Consider the following 18,500-nt stretch of genomic DNA (forward strand, 5'->3'; position numbering starts at 1 on the left):
GGACTGTCTCCGGGTATTATTATTCGTTTTTTGAAGTCATAATGACTGCAGGAATTATGAAGCAAAGCCCAGCAAAGACATGATCTCCAAAACTCGAACTCGGCTCTTGCTGAGGCCAGACGAACCCGAGACGGGAAGATGCACCTTCCTCCAAAGGCTCAAGCTCTCACTTCAGCAAACACTTAAATGAGAATGGAGTTTCAACTGTGCATCAGCTGTATCTTAATTCTTTAAGAAACAAAAACAGGCATGCAGCTTGTGACCCATAAAAGCAAATCTTACTACAGAAAAGGAATCCATAAGAAAAACCGTGCGTTATAAAAATTACAGACGAGACGCCAAGCAAAAGAGATTTTAAATCTTTGAAAATGCATGGTAACAAGCTCAATTTCAAATTAATTTCATTCCTATGCAAAAACTATGGCAATCTCACTTATTAGAAAGGACTCAATTTTCACTTTTAACCATGCAACTGGATGAAATGCTGAGTCTATAATGACCATATCATTCAGATGTTCACAACAGCAATTTTCTTTCAGTGCGTGTTGGGGGCTGTGCCTGTGTATAGAGATTCGGTTCCCTGCAGAGTGCACTTGGCTTTGCTCAGCACACATTAGCCAGGGTTTCCCCGGGGTTCCTCCTATTATTTCCTTTCACACGTTAAGTGGGGGAAATGAGCTCTTACGGATTCCACGGTGCCTCCAAGTTACATTAAGCAGACGTGCAGGGTTCTAGGGTGAAAGCAAACTGTAGAAATCTTTTAAATATTATTAACTTCATGGTGTTTTGGATGTTTAAATTCATATAAAGGACAAGTTCTTCTACTAAGTCACTGCCCTACTGCTTATATTTTAGGTTCTTTCTCCAGAAAGTCAGTGCAAATCAGTGTCCCTGTGAACAGAAACTTCTCTACAGCAAGCGTGGGCAGTAAAACAAACCATGAGCTGGTGAATTAAAAAAATAAAAATAAAAGATGAGATTTCACATGCATGCATTTGGAGAGTTTGAGGATTGATTATACTTTAAAAGCACCTAAAAAGTATTTTGTATTATAAAATATTTGTAAATGTTCAAATGTTTAGCAGAACATATTTAAACATACACCCTTCCTGTATCTACATTCTCAAAAGCCTGGGACAGAGCTGGCAGGACCTTGTCTCCAGCGGGGACTGTTGGGCACACCTCCTGGGCATCTCTGGGAGCTCGGTTACAGTCCCATGAGATCAGGAGACTCCAACCTCAGAACATGCTCTATCTCCTTTGACTACCTAGAAATAAGGGGGAGAACAACCAAAGAACCTAACTTTTTTCTTGCAGCTGATTAACTATTACCTTGTCTTTTTCTAAAAGAAATACCTTGATCATCTAAGAATCTTTCTTCTCACCTCTTTTGAGACAACCCCAATTCTCTCTGTTGATTTTGCCAAAACAAGCAAAGTTGCATTTGTTATACGGACCTGGCTTTGGTTCCTCTGCCTGTTTTAAAGGCCGAAAACCCTGCATTAAGGGACAGATTTACAGTAGATATGCATTAAATAAGGATGCAATGCTATCCTTGCTTCTTAGCGGGGGAGCAGTGGCTTCTGAAGGTCCATTTTAGAACGGGACATGAGATGAACACCAGGGGTGGTTGGGAGACCCATGGGTCTTGTGGCTATGAAAACTGAGCGACCTTGACAATGAAGTATAACATTAGAGTTACAATGTTCACAGTCTTGGCTATGGAAAGGGAAACAGAACAGGACTACAAACTGGTACATGGAGAGACAGATCTTCAAGAAAGGGGAACAACAAGAACTACAGAGCTTCATCGTTTAGTTCCAGGAAGACTCCTGAGCATCATGAAGCATGGGGGGGGGGGGGGGGAGTGAAAGACACTTCCTAATGTCTGTTTGCTACGATTCTCCCTTAAACTGAGCTAGTTTCCAGATAAATGGGCCAATATAAGAGCTTACTATAATTATCCACCCAGAGTAGAGATTATTAACAGAATCATACATTAAATAAAAATTACACTTATTATATTCAAAAGTTAATAAACAAGTTGCTAAAACTGATGCTACATTTTTAAAAATCAACGTGAAAATTCATTCTTTTCATAATAGGCTACATGTAACTTTTAAGAGTTGCCAGAAAAGGCCTGGAGAATATTATTTAGGATCCTGTGAAAATGGTTCACCATTTCGCATTAGCACACTTTCTTTCTGTAAATACACCCACTTCACATAACTTAAATAAAATCAAGTGAAACCATCTTCCCGGGGGGAGGCTGTCTATATCTAATAGGCTCAATGTAAAGTAACACTGAGTTGGGGTTCAGAGCTCCACAAAGAAACGTCTCAAAACTCTAACAGCAGCCTGAACACAGGAGAAAGCCTGCTTTCTAAGGTCTTCATTCCAACTTTCTACACAATCCTCACAGTCCTGATGGAAAATCTTACCTCTCAGCTAAACACCAAAAAGAAACTTCACAGTAATTTATGTTAGCCCTAGAAAAACTTGTGTGGCCTATTTAAAAATTATTATTATCTTGTTATATACATTCCTTTGATGTAGATTCTAAAATACAGGCGACCGACACGTGGCAGAGGGAGGGGCGTGTGAATGTGCACCGATAGCTCTCTTGAGCTCCTAGATGAAAACATGATGTGCTTAGGCCAAAAAAAAAAAAAAAGGTAGGAAAACAACTTACCTCTTGTTTGACATCTCGCTGTGCTTTACATTATTTTTACCAACTATACAAACGCCAGCCTACATAAGCATACTGATATTACACCACTCTTAATGAGATACAATTATGTGTTAAAATAATTTGACATAGAATGTTTTTGTCTTTATTCTCAAATTCTCAGATAAATGTACTTTAGATTCACATAATATCACACGTATTTTATATTTTAATTTTTTTTGCTATGACATTATTTTGGGGAGGTAGGGTAAGACATTTGCTACTTTTGGTTGAAAGCCAAGGTTGCCTGGAGTTGGTCATATTTTTCATTCTTGCTGATTATTAAAAAATAGCTTTATTCTAAGAGGTGCCAGGGACCACATACTTCTAAGCCATTATATGTTAGACTGTGAGACCAAAAGGAATTGGTTACCAGATCTTGATTTGATCAATAAGACATGATACGAGTCACGTCTGTGTTCAAATGTAAAAGCAAGAGAACACGAAATACACCCTTAGACAAACAATGTTAGGACTTGTCAGTACTAGCAAATGCTGGGCAGCAACACATTTCATGACAGCAACAGGTCTGCTGACTTCCTGGAATGAGGGCCACCTTCCTTCTGTATGAATAGGATCAAAGCTCCTGCGTCCCAGGAAATGCCTTGGGATGCACTGCGCTTTCTTTCTTTCTTTTTTTTTTTTTTGGTACGTGCCCCTAGCGGGAACCGAACCCAGGACTCTCTGGTCTGCAGGCTGACTCTCCAACCGCTGAGCCAAACCGGCCAGGGCTGCACTGCATTTTCTAAATCTCTGGGTTTCTGTAGCCGAGAACTAGGGAAGCATACCCCCATATTAATGCCACACCATCGATACAATATTTATTTGAAATTGAAAGTTCTGTTTCACACACAAAGCTTAGACTAAATATTCCCATTTTCCCTCTACTTAAGATCTTCAGCCAATGCCTGTGGAAATACCTGTGATTTAACCCATGCATTTCATTCACAAGCGCTTGCTTGCTCCCTTTGTCTGTTTCCACTCATTTTCAAAGGCACATTTTAACCTTTTAACAGCTTATGTTAGCAAACAACCTGAAAATGCAAAAGTTATCTAAAAAGTTTTAAATGTTCATCTTACCTCCGGTGCTTTGAGCGGCCCTGGTTCTGAAACAAAGGTAAAAATCGGCATGGTCAGTGCAAAGGACGGGAGTGGGCAGCCTTGGTGGGCTCCCTGCAGCGGCGGCGGGGCTGCTTTGCTTTCCTAACTGATGCCTGCGGTACAGGTCCAGGGTCCCTCCGGCTGGCTAGGGATGGTTGTGCAACTCTGTTCTCTCGCCTCATTGGCTTGTCAGGAAAGTGACTCATCGCCCTAAATGACTTCTCGGTTATGCTTAAGTTTTTCAATTGTTTATTAAGCAATGTGAATCCAACCCCATAAACCTCCTTGCAACAGTGCCTTGCACTAAATTTACGTGCACGAGAGAAAGCTAGGTGGGAACTTTCAACATACCTGGTTTTAAGAATCTCAACACACCGAGTTACAGAGGTATTTCATTGAGTATTCATTAACAACTGCAAATTGAACATGTAACAATATTACTTGTAATTTTTTTTTCATTAAGTGGCTATAACTCTTATCTTTAATTTTTGGAGGAATACATTTTGATTTAAAGACGGAAATAAAAAACGGAGGATTGGATCCGGTGCAGATGTTCCTCTCCCCTCAGTTCAGCTGTCTGTGTATAGAAAGAGCCATCTCCACTACGTCTCAGCTCCCGAAAATGGGGAACAGGGACAGGGCCCCGGGCGCTGCAGGGGAGGAAGGGCGGAAAGCAAAGGGCTGTCCTGAATTAGAGGCTCAGACTGCATGTGGAAAACCCTGCGGATGCTCCTTTTGCTCCTTTCTCCACACCCAGAGCACCACACATGCTACAATTTCTCTACACTGTGAAGGAAAATGTCTCGTCATTTTGAGCCTAAGCCTACACTTTTCCCAGTGAAAATGCTCCTCTAAAGAACCTGAAGAGAAAAAGAAACGGGGGGGGGGGGGCAGGAGAAAAAGGGCAAGCCCCGACCTGAGCTGTCGGCGAAGCTCGCCTCGTGCAGAGGCTCCGGGAGCCCCACCAGCCAGTGCTCAAGGGGAAACCGACCTTCAGAAGCCCTGACTGCTGCCACAGATTGCAGGAGGCAGGAACACTGCCTGGGGCATGGAACAGGAGGCTTTGTTTATTTTTTTTATTTTAAGGACTACTCCTGATTAATGGAAATAAAAACTCCACGGGCAAAAAGTCACCTTTCTGAGCAAAGCTCCGTCTGCATTCCTCGGTCAATTCAAACCCATCACCCTCGCTCCCAGATAACTGTCAGGTCTGAAGTCTGCCTTTGCCAAAGGCTATTCCTGGACAGAAAGCGATTTCGCCTCTTGCCTCCCCTCTGGGAATGCGCAGTGCTGCAGAAGAGAGCCTGAGAGGACTGGTCTGGGGAGCGGGTCTGCAAGGGCACCGTCTGGCCGGACACTTGCCCAGACTTAGAGCCCAGGTTACGTGGACCTGGGCTCCTAACACAGCAGTTATAATGCCTGTCTCACTGGTTTGACCAAGACAATTTATAAGCCCGAACAGCCCTGTTACTTTCTCCTCTGACTCGGGAGTTAGGGGAGCCTGAACTGTGGGAAGCAGCCAGTAGAAGGGGAGTTTAAGTTTGCTTTCCACGGGGACTGAGAAAGGCTGATACTTCCAGACGACCTCGGAAACTGCCAAATCCAGATCTTCCAGGTTTGTGTTTACAAGTGAGTGTGCATCTTCATTTGGAATCAAAAGTATCATTTTTTTCTGGCTTGCATAGAAATGTTTTTATGTCTCAGGGAAGTAGGTCTTTTACCATAGCTTGAAATGTATTTTTTTGTTGTTTGGCATAAAAGCAATGGCAACCCGCGTGGCGGTCGCCGTCACACCATGCTCCGTGAGGGTCACGGGAGCTCCTCAGGAAGAGGAGACAGTGGTCTCCAAGGTGGTGCGGAGCTGTGCAGACACTTGCACCTCTATACCCTAAAAGCAGGTCCAGGAGCTGACAGGCCCTCATTTTCAGCTCCTCGGAACTTGTTGCACAGGTTCACATACCAGTGTGAGTGAACCTCTATCACAGAAGTCAAGAGGGCGAGGTCCGGGTCTGCACAGGTGGGAACAGAATGGACTCAGCAGACCACCCGTCCAATGCTCCTCCTTCATTCCCCCGGTTCCTGCCGCCCCACACTTCCCTTCTTTGCTATCCCATCAAGAGGGTTAGCATTCCTTACCATTCTCATCGGACGTGCTCACAACTGCTCTCTACAAAGCCTCCTCCGTGTAACCACAGAGGAAAATGGAAAAGGGGCTTTGGGATGGGTGCAACTCCAACTCTCAGGACAGGAGCCCTTCACTGGGGCTGACCCTGGCCCTTGCCACCACTCCCTGTGCTCGAGGCCTCCACCCTCACCCCACGCTCTGCCACCCAGGAAAGAAGCTCATTTCTTTCCCGGAGGCTGTCTACACGAGATCTGCTCAGATCACATCGGTAATGACTCTCAGAAGTCAGACCTTCTACTTAGTCCTATTTCATGGTGGGGTTCTGTGGATTTTCTGAGGAGAGGGCAAAAGCCAAAGAACTAAAAATAACCCTTGGAATCTTTTCTGAGTTCAGAAGTTCTTAGCCAGGTCCCTTTACTTACACTTTTCTAGCTGCTCTAAAGATCAGACTGTTGAACTGACGGACCCCTCCACAGAGAGCAGCTAAATTCTGATAACCATATCAAATGCAACAGCATGCTCACGTCAACTAAAACAACAGGAATGAGAGAGAGGAAAACCCAGCTGATAATGTTCATCCATTTTCAAAGGAACAGTTCATTCGGGCTGGGCAGCCGGAACAAGAACCTCCTCAGATGAAGCAGGCTGTGGACAGGGTTCCATCTGCCACACCACCCTTCCTCTCTGGCACCAAAGCTACTGTGGTGGGCACCTGGTTCTCTACAACCCCTTTGGGTCATGGTTCCGCATCAGGACTAGGAACTGAGCGCTGACGATCATCAAATCTGCTTTGGCTGAATTCCTACCAAGTCGGAGGCGGCTGATTGAGACATGAAGAAAAAGTCTCTCTGTCTTCTCTCCTGGGACCTGCCTTAGGATAATAATTCAATTCTTCAAGTTTTTCAAAAGTTTTTAATCCTCAACTTGTCTTTCCCCTGCAGCCTGTTTCTCAGGCTCCTGTTGATCACACTGTAAAATGTTCTAACCCTCTCAAGAACCTTTCTGGATGGTGACTCACAGGCCCGGAAGGGGTTTAGACCTCGAATTCTTTCATCTTGTCCCAACTGGTTCCCTGTGACTCAGGGCAGTGCTGTAGCGAGGAGCTGGGGCCGCTGCGGCCAGTCAGGGCTCCACGGGCTTGTCTAAGAGAAACGGCTTCCACTGCGGCTTTGGACTCATATCCTATCATTCCTTTGTTCAAACAACCACCGAGCCCTCGTGTATCTGTTTGTCCAATACAAGTGGCTTGGTGCATACATTATTATGCAATTGCTTTGTCTCTTTTCTGCCATTCTGTTTCATGAGACCAAACAAATCGATATCCAGTAAGACCATTTGTCCCCAAAGGGGCCACAGGAAAGCCATTGCCAGGATAGCTTTTGACAGCGCCTTGTCATTATAGCTAAAACATGCTCTTTTTATGAAACATGAAAACTGAGACAGTGGGAACAGACCCAGTTTGGGAGAAAGTTGCATGAATACCATGCCCACCACTCAGATCTACAGCAATATTTTGAAAAACCAAAACCAAAAAACTGTAAGTAATACTTGGAAAGAGGCTTTGATTTCAAGTCTTTTCAGGAGCTCTGACCAGAATCCACCCATATAATAGCTCCCAGTTCACTTTAATAATTACTAACGTATCATTCAACTGACCCAAACAGTCAAATGGAAGGAATAGCAATTCTTGAGTGTAAACTTGTCTTGGGTAAGTTAAAAAAAGAGGACTTTTTTCCTGGCTCTCTTTTATAAGAAAGAGATACAGAATCATGGAAGTAAGAAACAGACTGACAAACTTCAGAGTAATGGGGGTGGGAGGGGTGGGAAGAGATAAACCAAAGAACTTACATGCATATGTGTACAACCAGTCTACATGGACACTAGGCTGGGGAGGGAGCAGGAAGGAGCGAGGATCAATGGGGAAAAAAGGGGAACACCTGTAATACTTACAACAATAAAAAAAAAATTGACAAAAAAGAGGACTGATTTATGTAAAAGGATGTAAGTACTATGAAGTAGAACCAAAGCCAGTTTTTGGTTATGCAATCAATAATGAAGTCTCGGTTCATAAAAAAGTAATGTTATACCCAGCTGGTGTGGCTCAGTGGTTGAGTGTTGATCCATGCACCAAGAGGTCACCCGTTCGATTCACACCAGTTCGATGCACATGCCCAGGTTGTAGGCCCAATACCCCATGGGGGCATGCAGGAGGCAGCCAATCGATGCTCTCTTTCATTGATGTTTCTATCTCTCTCTCCCACTCCCTTACTCTCTCTCTCTCTCTCTCTCTCTCTCTCTCTCTAAAAATCAATAAAGAAAAAAAATTTTTTATAAAAGAAAAGAGCCCTGGCTGGTTTGGCTCAGCGGTTAGAGCGTCGGCCTGCAGACCAGAGAGGCCTGGGTTCAGTTCCTGCTCAGGGTACATACCTCGGTTGCAGTTTGTCCCTGGGCCCCGTTGGGGTCGTGTGGGTGGCAACCACTTGATGCATCTCTTTCATATTGATGTTTCTTTCTCTCTCTTCCTCCCTCTCTCCCTCCCGCTCTATATGAAGATAAATGCAAAAATGTCCTTGGGTGAGGATAAAAGAGAAAAGAAAAGTCATGTCATAAAATGCCCAGTGATAGAAGGCTGAAATAAAATTCTATTCGAATTGCTGAGCTCATGTTGAAATAGTGCAATACTGTTTATAAAAGAGCTGTTTCAGATGCCGATCTGTGGGGCAGGTTGCAGAAGCAATCTTGCAGGGTTGAACCAAGAGGACACCAAGCCCACTGTTTTCCAATTAAGGGCGGCGAGCAGCAGCCGGAGCCGAGGCTGGCCTAGATAAGAGCGAGTACACAGAGAGGCCAATGGGGATCTGCTTTGGTTGGCTATCAGAGCAGCTGAGGCTTGCATTTCACTGCAGGGAAAGGTGCACTAAGCCAAAGTCATCTGCTCCAGCAATATTTACCTTCCAGTGCTACTTTCTTTGTTTAATCCGAGAGGGTGCAAAGCCAGCTGTATTGACCAACAAAGAGTGAGGAGGAGGCCGAAGGGTTTTCAGCCATATGTTATGGGAAGGGAAAAGCACTCCTGTCCCCAGAGGTTGTAGTCCTGAATAAGACCTTCACGGGGGAATACTGTGAGAAAGAAAAGCCACTCTGGAATCGCGTCAGCTTTGCAGTGACTTGTTCAGAGAATCTCGTATAATGGAGTTCATACCTATTCATTATGAAGCTGGGAAGTTTTGGCAGCACACTTCAAAGTCCGCGTGTGTTGATCATTGAGGTTGCCATGGTGAACACAAAGGAGTCAACTCAAGTTCAATGAAAACGAGAGTCGAACTGCCTGTTCTTTATAGCCATGCAAGTTTTCAAAATGAAGACATAAACTAATCACCCAACCTTCAAATTTGTTTCCAAGTTGCATAATTTGTCTTATAAATCGAAAAAAAATAATTAAAATACCTTTTTTCATACTTCATATGTACTTGAGTTCATAATCTGTCATAGTCAAATATTCATGAGGATGAATTACTTCCTTCATTCAGAAATGCATGGCATTTTTGCCAAGTAATTATTATTTCAAGGATGAACGAAGACTAGATAAATTTAAGGGATATAGAGCATGAAATATAAAAGGTTTCCGAACCCTGGAAAGACAACATCCAAAGAAGGCTTAACCTCCACGAAAAGAAGTGACTAAGAGCTACTGCAAGTGCTGACTGGTTAGTGTTCAGCCACGTCCAACACTATTAAGGGCTGCAGTGGGGCTGAAATTGGGGGACGGGATTAACTACTTGGTCATGCACCCTGACTTTGGACATGATACTAAACGGTGGATACAAACGAGAAACACATTCCCTATAGTGGAGGAGCATAGCATCTATTAGAGGAAATTCAAAGTGTCAGAGATAGCAGGGCTCGCTGCACACAGTCCATGCATTCCACCACAACGTCCAGTTTCCCTGGTCACTGAGTTGAGATCATGTGACTGGTTTGAACCAATGGACTGTGATCAACCCAAAGGGTATTGCTCGCTTCCAGTCCATGGGTCTTAAGAGCAGCAACCCTGGAGGCCATGTGTTGAAATGGGCAGCGCCAGAAGATGGAACTGGTTTGAACCCCAGGCCATTAACTAGAAGGAAGCGATCCCAGAGGGCCAGGAACCCACAGTGCTGTGTGTGTGAGAAATACACTGTTATGTGTTGAAGCCACAGAGACTGGGGGTTTTTTAGTTACCACAACACAGCCTAACTTGGGCAAATACATAAAACCTACACAAAAACTAATGAGAGCACAGTCTAAATCAGACCAGCAGTGGGTGGTCAGGGAGAGGTTAAATGACTGGCAAAGAGCTTGGGGAAGAGGAAAGAAAGAAGAGTAAGATCTCAGAACCACAGGGAAAAAGGAAAGTGTGCTTCAAGGAGAGGTAACAGGAAGAGCCAGCAAAGAATTCTAAACATGGATTCACTGAGTCAGGGGATGTGCTTCCCCAGAAATAATGGCATTGTTGTCATCAGGTGTTCTGTGAGCTGGTTCACTTTTCCGCTGCTCGTGAACCTAACCTAGGCATCCCCTGCAAAAGGCCTGATGATCGATGCTCAGGGATGAGCCTTTCCTTACATAAATATTACAGAGTTTTCTATCATTCATTTTTAAAGCACCAGTAGGGAACTCAAGCACGTTTCTGTTCTATTTAGCCTACACCCAGCCAAGCTCTAGTCTCTGTAACGGTAGAACCACGATCTGTACCATCTCCCACAGATCTTCTGCTTCTACGACTGGCATGATCTTCAGGGCCCAGACACCCAGGTGCACTGCAGTTACACTCATGAATCTGCCCATCTATTTGTCAGTCAATCTACCCCCTCATCCATCCACCATGGCTTCCCAGAACATCAAGTAAGCATGGTTCTTATCAGCAAGAGGCATATATTCTAACTGAAGTTTGGACATTATTCTGTGAGAAATGGAAAGTATAGTGAGCAGAAGAGTGATGCATCAGACTCAATTTTAATAAAGATCATGTCAGACATTGTACAGAAGAAGTAAGAGTAACAAAAGAAAGTTAGATGTTTGTAGGTGTCCAAACAAAAGACAAGTTTTTTTTTGTTTTTTGTTTTTTATCCGTAGCAATGCCATATGAGTGGATTCTAGAGGACCTAGGGTAAGAACTAAGAAGAACAGGTAAGTGAATGAAGATAAGGGTAGCAAGTTAAGTCAAGGCTAACACTCACATTTGGGTAGGTACATGGATGGTGGACCTTTAACTAAGACAAGAAATTGGAGGAGAATATTTGTAGATATGTGAAATTCGAGGTCACTACAGGATACCTGGGAAGGGATACGTGAGGAGAAGATGGAAATTCTGATATTCACAGTTTGGGAGAAAAACCTTATGTGGAAATGGCTCTACACGGGTATAAGTTACAGCTAATGTCAGAGAAATGAATCAGATGACCAGAGCATGACATGGGGGGACGTGGTGGTATGTGAAGGGGAGTGTCAAGGGCAATGGTTAATAGTGCAAAATGACAGAAAGGTCAAGGAAGCGAAGTCCTCAAACGTGATGGCCAGTGGATTTGGCCCCTATAAGACAGAGAGGAAGGTTCTTCAGCTTTCATTTACCTTCCGGCTCCTGTGTCATTTGTACAACTAAAGCCTCTTCTCCCACTGACCACTCTCTTTCCAAGTATTTTCATGTTGTGTGAAAATGCTTCACGTTTTGGAATTGCCTCCCACCCCAGTTATCCAACATTTATAACAACTTAACCATTCCTCCTGCCACAGTTTCCTGGACCACAAGTGGACTCCTAACTCACACTGAGCCAATCAGAATGTCTTCTTGTCTCTTGAGAATAGAGACTGCGTTAAGCCATGAAGCTATCAGGTTCTATAAAGTTGGGGGTCAATAGTCTCAAATTGCCTATAATTTAATTTATGGAGAACCTGGATTATGTAAGCACTTGAGTTTTCCTTAAGTCAATACTATTCACTTGCTTTAAATTTGGTTGTTGGGATGATTTCCCCCATAATCAAATTCTCCTAAAATATCATACTCTCTTTCATACAAAACCAGATTCGAATAAACTACGTGTTCAGCCCCTGAGACATCAGTCCTTCCTCCTGGCCTCCTCACCCCCACATTTCCCCAGACATCACGCCAACCGCGAAACGCTACATCGCCACACTGCTACAAGCCCTTCTCACCGCGTCCAGTGCCTGGGCACCAACACAAAGGACTGGGCAAAACTCAAGCCAGTGATGGGAAATGGCCCATAAAGTCTGGCCTGCCCATGACCTCCAAAGAGTCCCTACCTTACGACACTCACATCAGACCAAGCTCAACTCACACCCCACCCAGGGCTATGCCCACGGCATAAAGGAAAGGGCAGGTCTGAGCGTAACCCCACCTTCTGGAGGAGAAGAGGCTGCTGACAGGGCTTTAACAGTGATTCCTCTTCACTCCGAAGATGAGGCCCCTTATTTATAGGTTCCCCAGAAAATCCTAATCTGAAGGCCAAAAAGGGAGCATCCTGGGCAGGTTTCTCCTACTTTGCACCATGAATTAACTTACCATGTGCATTCAATGCCATTGGTCTCTTAAAAGTTTGGAGCAGAAAAAGAAAGAGGAGAGAGAGAATGAGAATAAAGACAAAGTATGCACACAGGAGAACGAAGAACAACGCGGGGACACAGGGCAGAGCAAGAATCAAGAGAGCCAGGGAATTATGTTTAAAACTCCAAGATGCAAATTTAGCCAGAGGTTTAAATAACCTCTTTCCTGCTTTATAATGAATTATATAACAAAGCTGAGAGAATGATGTGAATGGTATGTGTATAAGTAAGCATGATCTATAATCTGCAAGGCACCAACGGTCTGATTCTTAGTTACTTTATTTCATATTTTTATGACTCATTTTCCTCATCTTAACTTACGAGCCCTGAAACTGAAGGCGTTTACCCTCCAGCTCCAAGAGCCCCTGCAGAGGGGAGCATGACCCCAGGGACGCCTGGACTTCTCAGGCTTCAAGACATTTGAACCTCAACACAGTAGGTAGTGACTAACTAATCTACATTCAAAAGTACCATTGCTTAATATATAAACATATTTATTAGAAAACCTCTCCCTTGACTCTTCTAGGGCTATTTACTGGGTAGCTTTGTGCACTTAACACCTTGCACAGTGTCATCACAGCTAATTCACAGCCTAGCAGCACAGCCCGGGGGCAGAATAAACTCAGCACACGGACCTCCTGGAGTGGAATCTTTGTTCTATTGATTAAATGCTTAGACAAGTTACTTATTTCTCTGTTCCTCAGTTTCTCACCAACTTCACAGGATCTTTGCAGGACTAAACGAGTGAACAGGCTAAAGTCCTGAAAACAGCACCCGACACTTCATCCGTATTTATTTTTTTTAAAAAACAAAACAAAAAAAAATTCGTAAGGCTAGGTGGGATTACTATCCCTGTTCGGAGGGAAGGGGGCTAAGTGACTGGGTCCGGGTCATCCTGCGAGCTAGCTGTGAGGCAGATCAACCGGACAAGACCCCAGCGCGGTTGTCTCCCCGCCGACACAGCTGCTCGGAGAAGGCGGCGGGAGGCAGGCGCTGGAACACATCGCTCCTGGATCTGGCTGGACCAGAAACCCCAACTGTTTCCTACTGACCACTTTTAAACATAAAAGTTAAAATTTTAAAGTGCTTTTCTTAAAAATCCTCACCCGAGGATACTTTTCCACTTATTTTCAGATAGAGTGGGAGGGAGAGAGAGAGAAACATCAATGTGAGAGACACATCAACTGGTTGCCTCCCGCACAACCCCGACTAGAGCCAGGGACAAAACCGAGGTATGTGCCCTTGACCAGAATCGAACCCATGACTCGTTGGTCCTCAGGGTGATGCTCTAACTGCTGAGCCAAACCATCCAGGGTTTAAAGTGCTTTTAATGTCATTCCTGTGCCTTACTTCAAAGTTTGATGCACGCTTATTTTTCTATCTACATCCCCAAAACAAGGAAAGTACTAATGAAGCCCATCATTTAAAAAAAAAATTCTCAACACAACCCCTTGGATTCAAATACTGAGTCCCTACTGTGCCCAGGCTCAGTGCTAAGCACTGACATTATTTCATTTAATAATCCTCACAAGAATCCTCTCATTTCCTTTGACAGATGAATAAATGAAAGCTAGAATGTTCAAATAACTTCGCAAACAGGCATCACTCGTAGATAGCAGCGTGAGTTCCAAGGATCTCGGCGGGACTCTCAAATACGCTCCTACACCCTTCCCCGCTGAATGGAAGAACCAAGCCAACCATACGGGAACTCTTTATATTCCTCACAAACCGAAACTCATAAAACAGGGTCGCAGAGATTATAAAACCACATTAGCCTCTATGAGCAAATGACATGTGAATAGTCCTCAGAGACATTAAAGGCTGGGGCCCATGAAAAATAACAAAATTTAAGTGATCAATTGTGTTGGGTAGACAAAGAATAATTATTATTACCATATAATATGACTTCTATATTTTACAACCTTGTAGACTGTTTCTGACCTTCAGAGACATTAATGGGTGCTAATCTTGTCCCCTTTATTTAGCAGACCTTGAGCACGGTGCAGAAGCACCCGGACCCAGCGAGGTCCGTGCGGGGCCAGCCCAGTGCAGGTGCTCATCTAATGGCTCATCTAAGTGCTCTCTGGCTCAGAGACGGCTCAGGGGGCCCTGGAAAAATGTCCACTGAGGAGCATCATGAGAGGAGCGAGCTCTGATCTCAGACCTCTAATAGGATTCACACCGTTTCTACAATTGCCTAGTTTCTGAAGTCAGCCCTGAAACGAGCTATTATTCTCTGGTTCACTCTTCTTCAGATTATCCAAAATAATTCAATGTCCACCTTTTCCTTTGGGAAAATCAAAGGTTGACATGGCTCTCTTTTGAACTCGAGCTGTTAAAGAACCCTTTCTTCCCTTCAAAAAGTTTCACTGATTTTGAAAGGTCTTATTGATAAAACACAGAGAAACTCAGGGGAAAAGGACAAAGAGAAAAAGAAGAAAGAGAAAGAAGAAAGAAGCCAGAAAAGAAAGAGAAGAAAGTGAGCCCGAGAGGAGAGGCAGAGGCAGAAGGCTCCTGAACGCGTAATTGCCGACAGCTTAGAAACGGGTTCATGTAACCATCATGGAGCATTATTTCTAAAAACCGAGGGGAAAATATTTACACAAAATCCAAAGAATATTGCTCTTTGTTAAATGCTGGAAAATGACAATGTATTCAACGCGTTAACTCATGAATTATTCTGCGCGATGTTTACTACTGGCATCGTTAGCACTTCTGAGCTGAATGTTTAAGAGAGTAAGGGAGAAATTCAGGAACTGAAGATAGAAATGAAGATTAATTTTTGTTTTGTTTTTGCTACTGTGTGTCTGTTTTGGTGGTATCTGCACAGTGTTAGTGAGATTGGGGTTTGGGGTGAGTGACATGAGTGACAAGTAACCGCCCGAACCCCTGGAATTGAACCCTCTGCCTGCCAGGTGTGCGAGGACTCACATGACCTTCAGCAGTTTTCTAACCTGTGCTCATCAATGACAGTTTCAAAACAGGTACATTACAATAAACACACTATGAGTAAATTAGGCCTTCGCTATGTTTAGCAAGTTTTATTTCCTAATTAAAAGCAGAATCACAACAATAGACTTGACTTACCTGCAGAATTAACTCGGCCACAGGTGTCCACTCGTCCTAAGCATTCTTTGTGTGCTCTAGCGCCACACTTAAAACATAAATAGCCTTGATAGAATGTTCCTCTGAAAGACAGAGAGAGGGAAAGAGGGAGAGAGAGAGGGAGGGAGAGAGAGAGAGAGGGAGGGAGAGAGGGGTTAAGAGGTGCTGCACTCGGCCTTTAGGAATCCTCAGTGTGAAAAGGAAACCGAGGGACCAGCACTAAGTGTGAAGTGCTCTCAGCACAGGAGGGCCCGGGGCCTCAGGCCCGTCCAGGCTCGAGGCCGAGGAAAGCTACGTGGGGTCCACGTGTTCGGAAGCCCGAAATGCTGGCAGCGCATCAGCTCCCTCCCACCGGACACGGCCCCCCCAGCCCACGGCCCCCCGGCTCACCGGAGAAGCATCTGGCAGGCCCTGCAGGAGGTGACCCGGCTGAAGGTGTGCATCCGGAACTCGTGGGAATTGGAGTCGGCATGGTCGGGCCTTATGTTAGATCTAGAAAGTGGGGGAGGAGGAACTTACTAAATAAAGTTGCACAACAAAGGAACAGTCCTGTCACTGAAGACGAATTCATCAACATTCCATGGGGTGGAGATCAGATTCAAGCAAAAAGGCTAATCAACACACAATGTTTCTTGAAAGCCAAAAGTGTAGTTTGCCTTAAAATATGCACCGAAATCTCATTGTGTCAGAGCCAGCAACCCAGCATTGTGAGGATCTGAGCAACCTGATCCTCCTCAGAATCGAGTGTTCCCGGAGAACCTGGCAGAACAGCCGGCTGGGTCCACCTGCCAGGAGGCCAGGAAGCCGGCCGGCCAGGCCGTTCTCCACAGCCACAGGCTGAGCGGCAGACCGCTGGACGGGGGAGGGCGGGGAAGGGGGTGCTGCTTTCCACAGCGTCCACCTCTCAACAGAAATGGGGATGCTGCTATGAACTAAAAAGGGAATAAAATTATGTCATGAGAAGCTTTGAAACAAGGCACCAGTCTGATTAGAAACTTCCTCCTCGACAAACAATTCGCTTTCCTGGCAATCCAAATAACTACTAAACAAAATTATGTCATCATTATGTTTTATATTTTATTTCCATTATACACACGTACAAAAGTATATTCGGCATTCTGCCAGCTGACACTCGGAGCACCTTCTCTGTGCAGACCCGCGAGGCCCGACATTGTTCACCGCCGTGTAACCCCCACGCCGCCCTCGCTGTGCGGCGGTGTGAAGCCACCGGTGTAGGCACTGGGCGCGGAGGCTCACACGCACGTGAAGAAAATGACAGCGCCAAGAACTCCAACCCAGATCTGTGCTTTCCACCACTGAAGCTATAGGACAGGATAACATTCTCCTTAATATCATTCGTTTTTTGTGCCTAGTGGGTATGTTGAAACACCTAAGTTTAGCCATTTCTAGAGGATTTTTTACGTATCCATGTCACGAAAGAAAGCAGAAAAACTGGAAAAGGATAAGTTAAAAATGGATGCTAATCAGAGGTACACCTCGAAAGCAACAATGATGCTCTCTAAGACATCACAAGCAGTTTGAGGGACCGCAGGGAAAGTCTGCGATACCGATGGGCTCATCCCCCCACACAGCGGCAGCTCTCGGCCTAAAGAAGCAGGGCCGGGCGGACAGCCAGGCGTCGGTCTCCCAGGGGCCAGGAGAAGCCTTATGAAAGGACACTCGCCAGGGCCACTGGAGTGGCAGGCAGTGAGGCAGAGTGTCAGAGGTCAGCCTCCCAACCCGCGTGCTGAATGTGAGCGTCTGAAAATGAAATCACACCTCAGGGCCATCTGAGATTCCTCTGCTCCTGTTTCCAGTGACCTCCCTGTTCAGGAAACAGTTCTCATGCTGAAAAGCAGAGCCACCCTGCAGAGGCCCTTCTGTGTTGCTGATTCAAAGCTCGAGCGTCCTCCTTCATGAAGGGAGGCGTAGAGAGAGGAACCCGGAAACAACTCTCTCCTCACTGTGCTCAGAAACATTCGACTCTGGGTCCATTGCGCGGGGCATTGACAAGGGCAGCTGACCGTGTTCCTTAGCCAGGAAGGGCTGCTGGTTTTCTTGTGTGCATCAAGGTAACACGGTCATAGGCGGATTGTCAAAGAACAGCTTCGGTCCTGGGAACCGGAAAAATTCATCAGCCTGGAGTTTCAGACGCTCAGTAGGTCTCCTTCAGGCAGAAACTCACATCCATGGGTCCCACACAGGGAAGAAATGAATTGATTTTAGAAACTTGGGACACCGGTAGAACACCTTTTACTTAGAGTCAACTCAGGTAGAACTTGGACCATTTGTACTAAACACTTCTGCCAACTAAGTAGAACTACGCTGACTTTTCAGAAGACAAAATGCGGAGAGGAGAATCACGGTACAAGGTTAAAAAGGAAAGTCTTCTAATAAAGAAAATAATTCTGAAAATACTGCTAATGGTGGTTGTCATAAGGGAAATGGGTAGAACTGTAAGGAGGAACTGTTGAAATGCTTTAAGACTATAACCACGTATCATTTTTAAATTTAAAATCAAACACTGCAGAATGAAAGTTAACTGTGTGGGTAGAGCAGCAGCTGGAGGGCAGGAGTCGGACACCCCACCTAGGCTTCAGTCCTAACTCCCAAACCCCTGGCCGAGGCAAGTGGGAGCCAGGAATACTAATCAAATCAGACTCATAGAGTTAGGTAACATATGTAAACTGCTTAGGACTTTGCCTGGCCCAGAGCTGGTGCACCAGCTGGGTTAGGACCACCTGTCACTTGTGAATTGCTGCTTCCAAATCCACATATTAATGATGTCATCAAGCTAGTCCCTTGGAAGTCTGGGGGCTGAGTCCCCAGAGGATTCTCAGC

At 44.9% G+C, this 18,500-nt stretch overlaps 1 protein-coding gene across 4 annotated transcripts in view; it reads right to left on the reverse strand.

The window, feature by feature from the left end:
* The window catches only part of VAV3 (vav guanine nucleotide exchange factor 3), a 290,405-nt gene that overhangs the window by 83,147 nt on the left and 188,758 nt on the right, over positions 1-18,500 (reverse strand). For all 4 annotated transcript variants that reach the window (XM_036273378.1, XM_036273380.1, XM_036273381.1 and 1 more), the window contains exons 16-18: positions 16,050-16,151; positions 15,642-15,742; positions 3,809-3,834 (exon numbers count right to left, since the gene is read on the reverse strand). In XM_036273378.1, the coding sequence (XP_036129271.1) occupies positions 3,809-3,834; positions 15,642-15,742; positions 16,050-16,151 (229 nt within the window). The remainder of the gene's footprint in view (positions 1-3,808; positions 3,835-15,641; positions 15,743-16,049; positions 16,152-18,500) is intronic.

This window comes from Molossus molossus, unplaced genomic scaffold, assembly GCF_014108415.1.
Source record: "Molossus molossus isolate mMolMol1 unplaced genomic scaffold, mMolMol1.p scaffold_m16_p_20, whole genome shotgun sequence".
Lineage (NCBI taxonomy): Eukaryota > Metazoa > Chordata > Mammalia > Chiroptera > Molossidae > Molossus > Molossus molossus.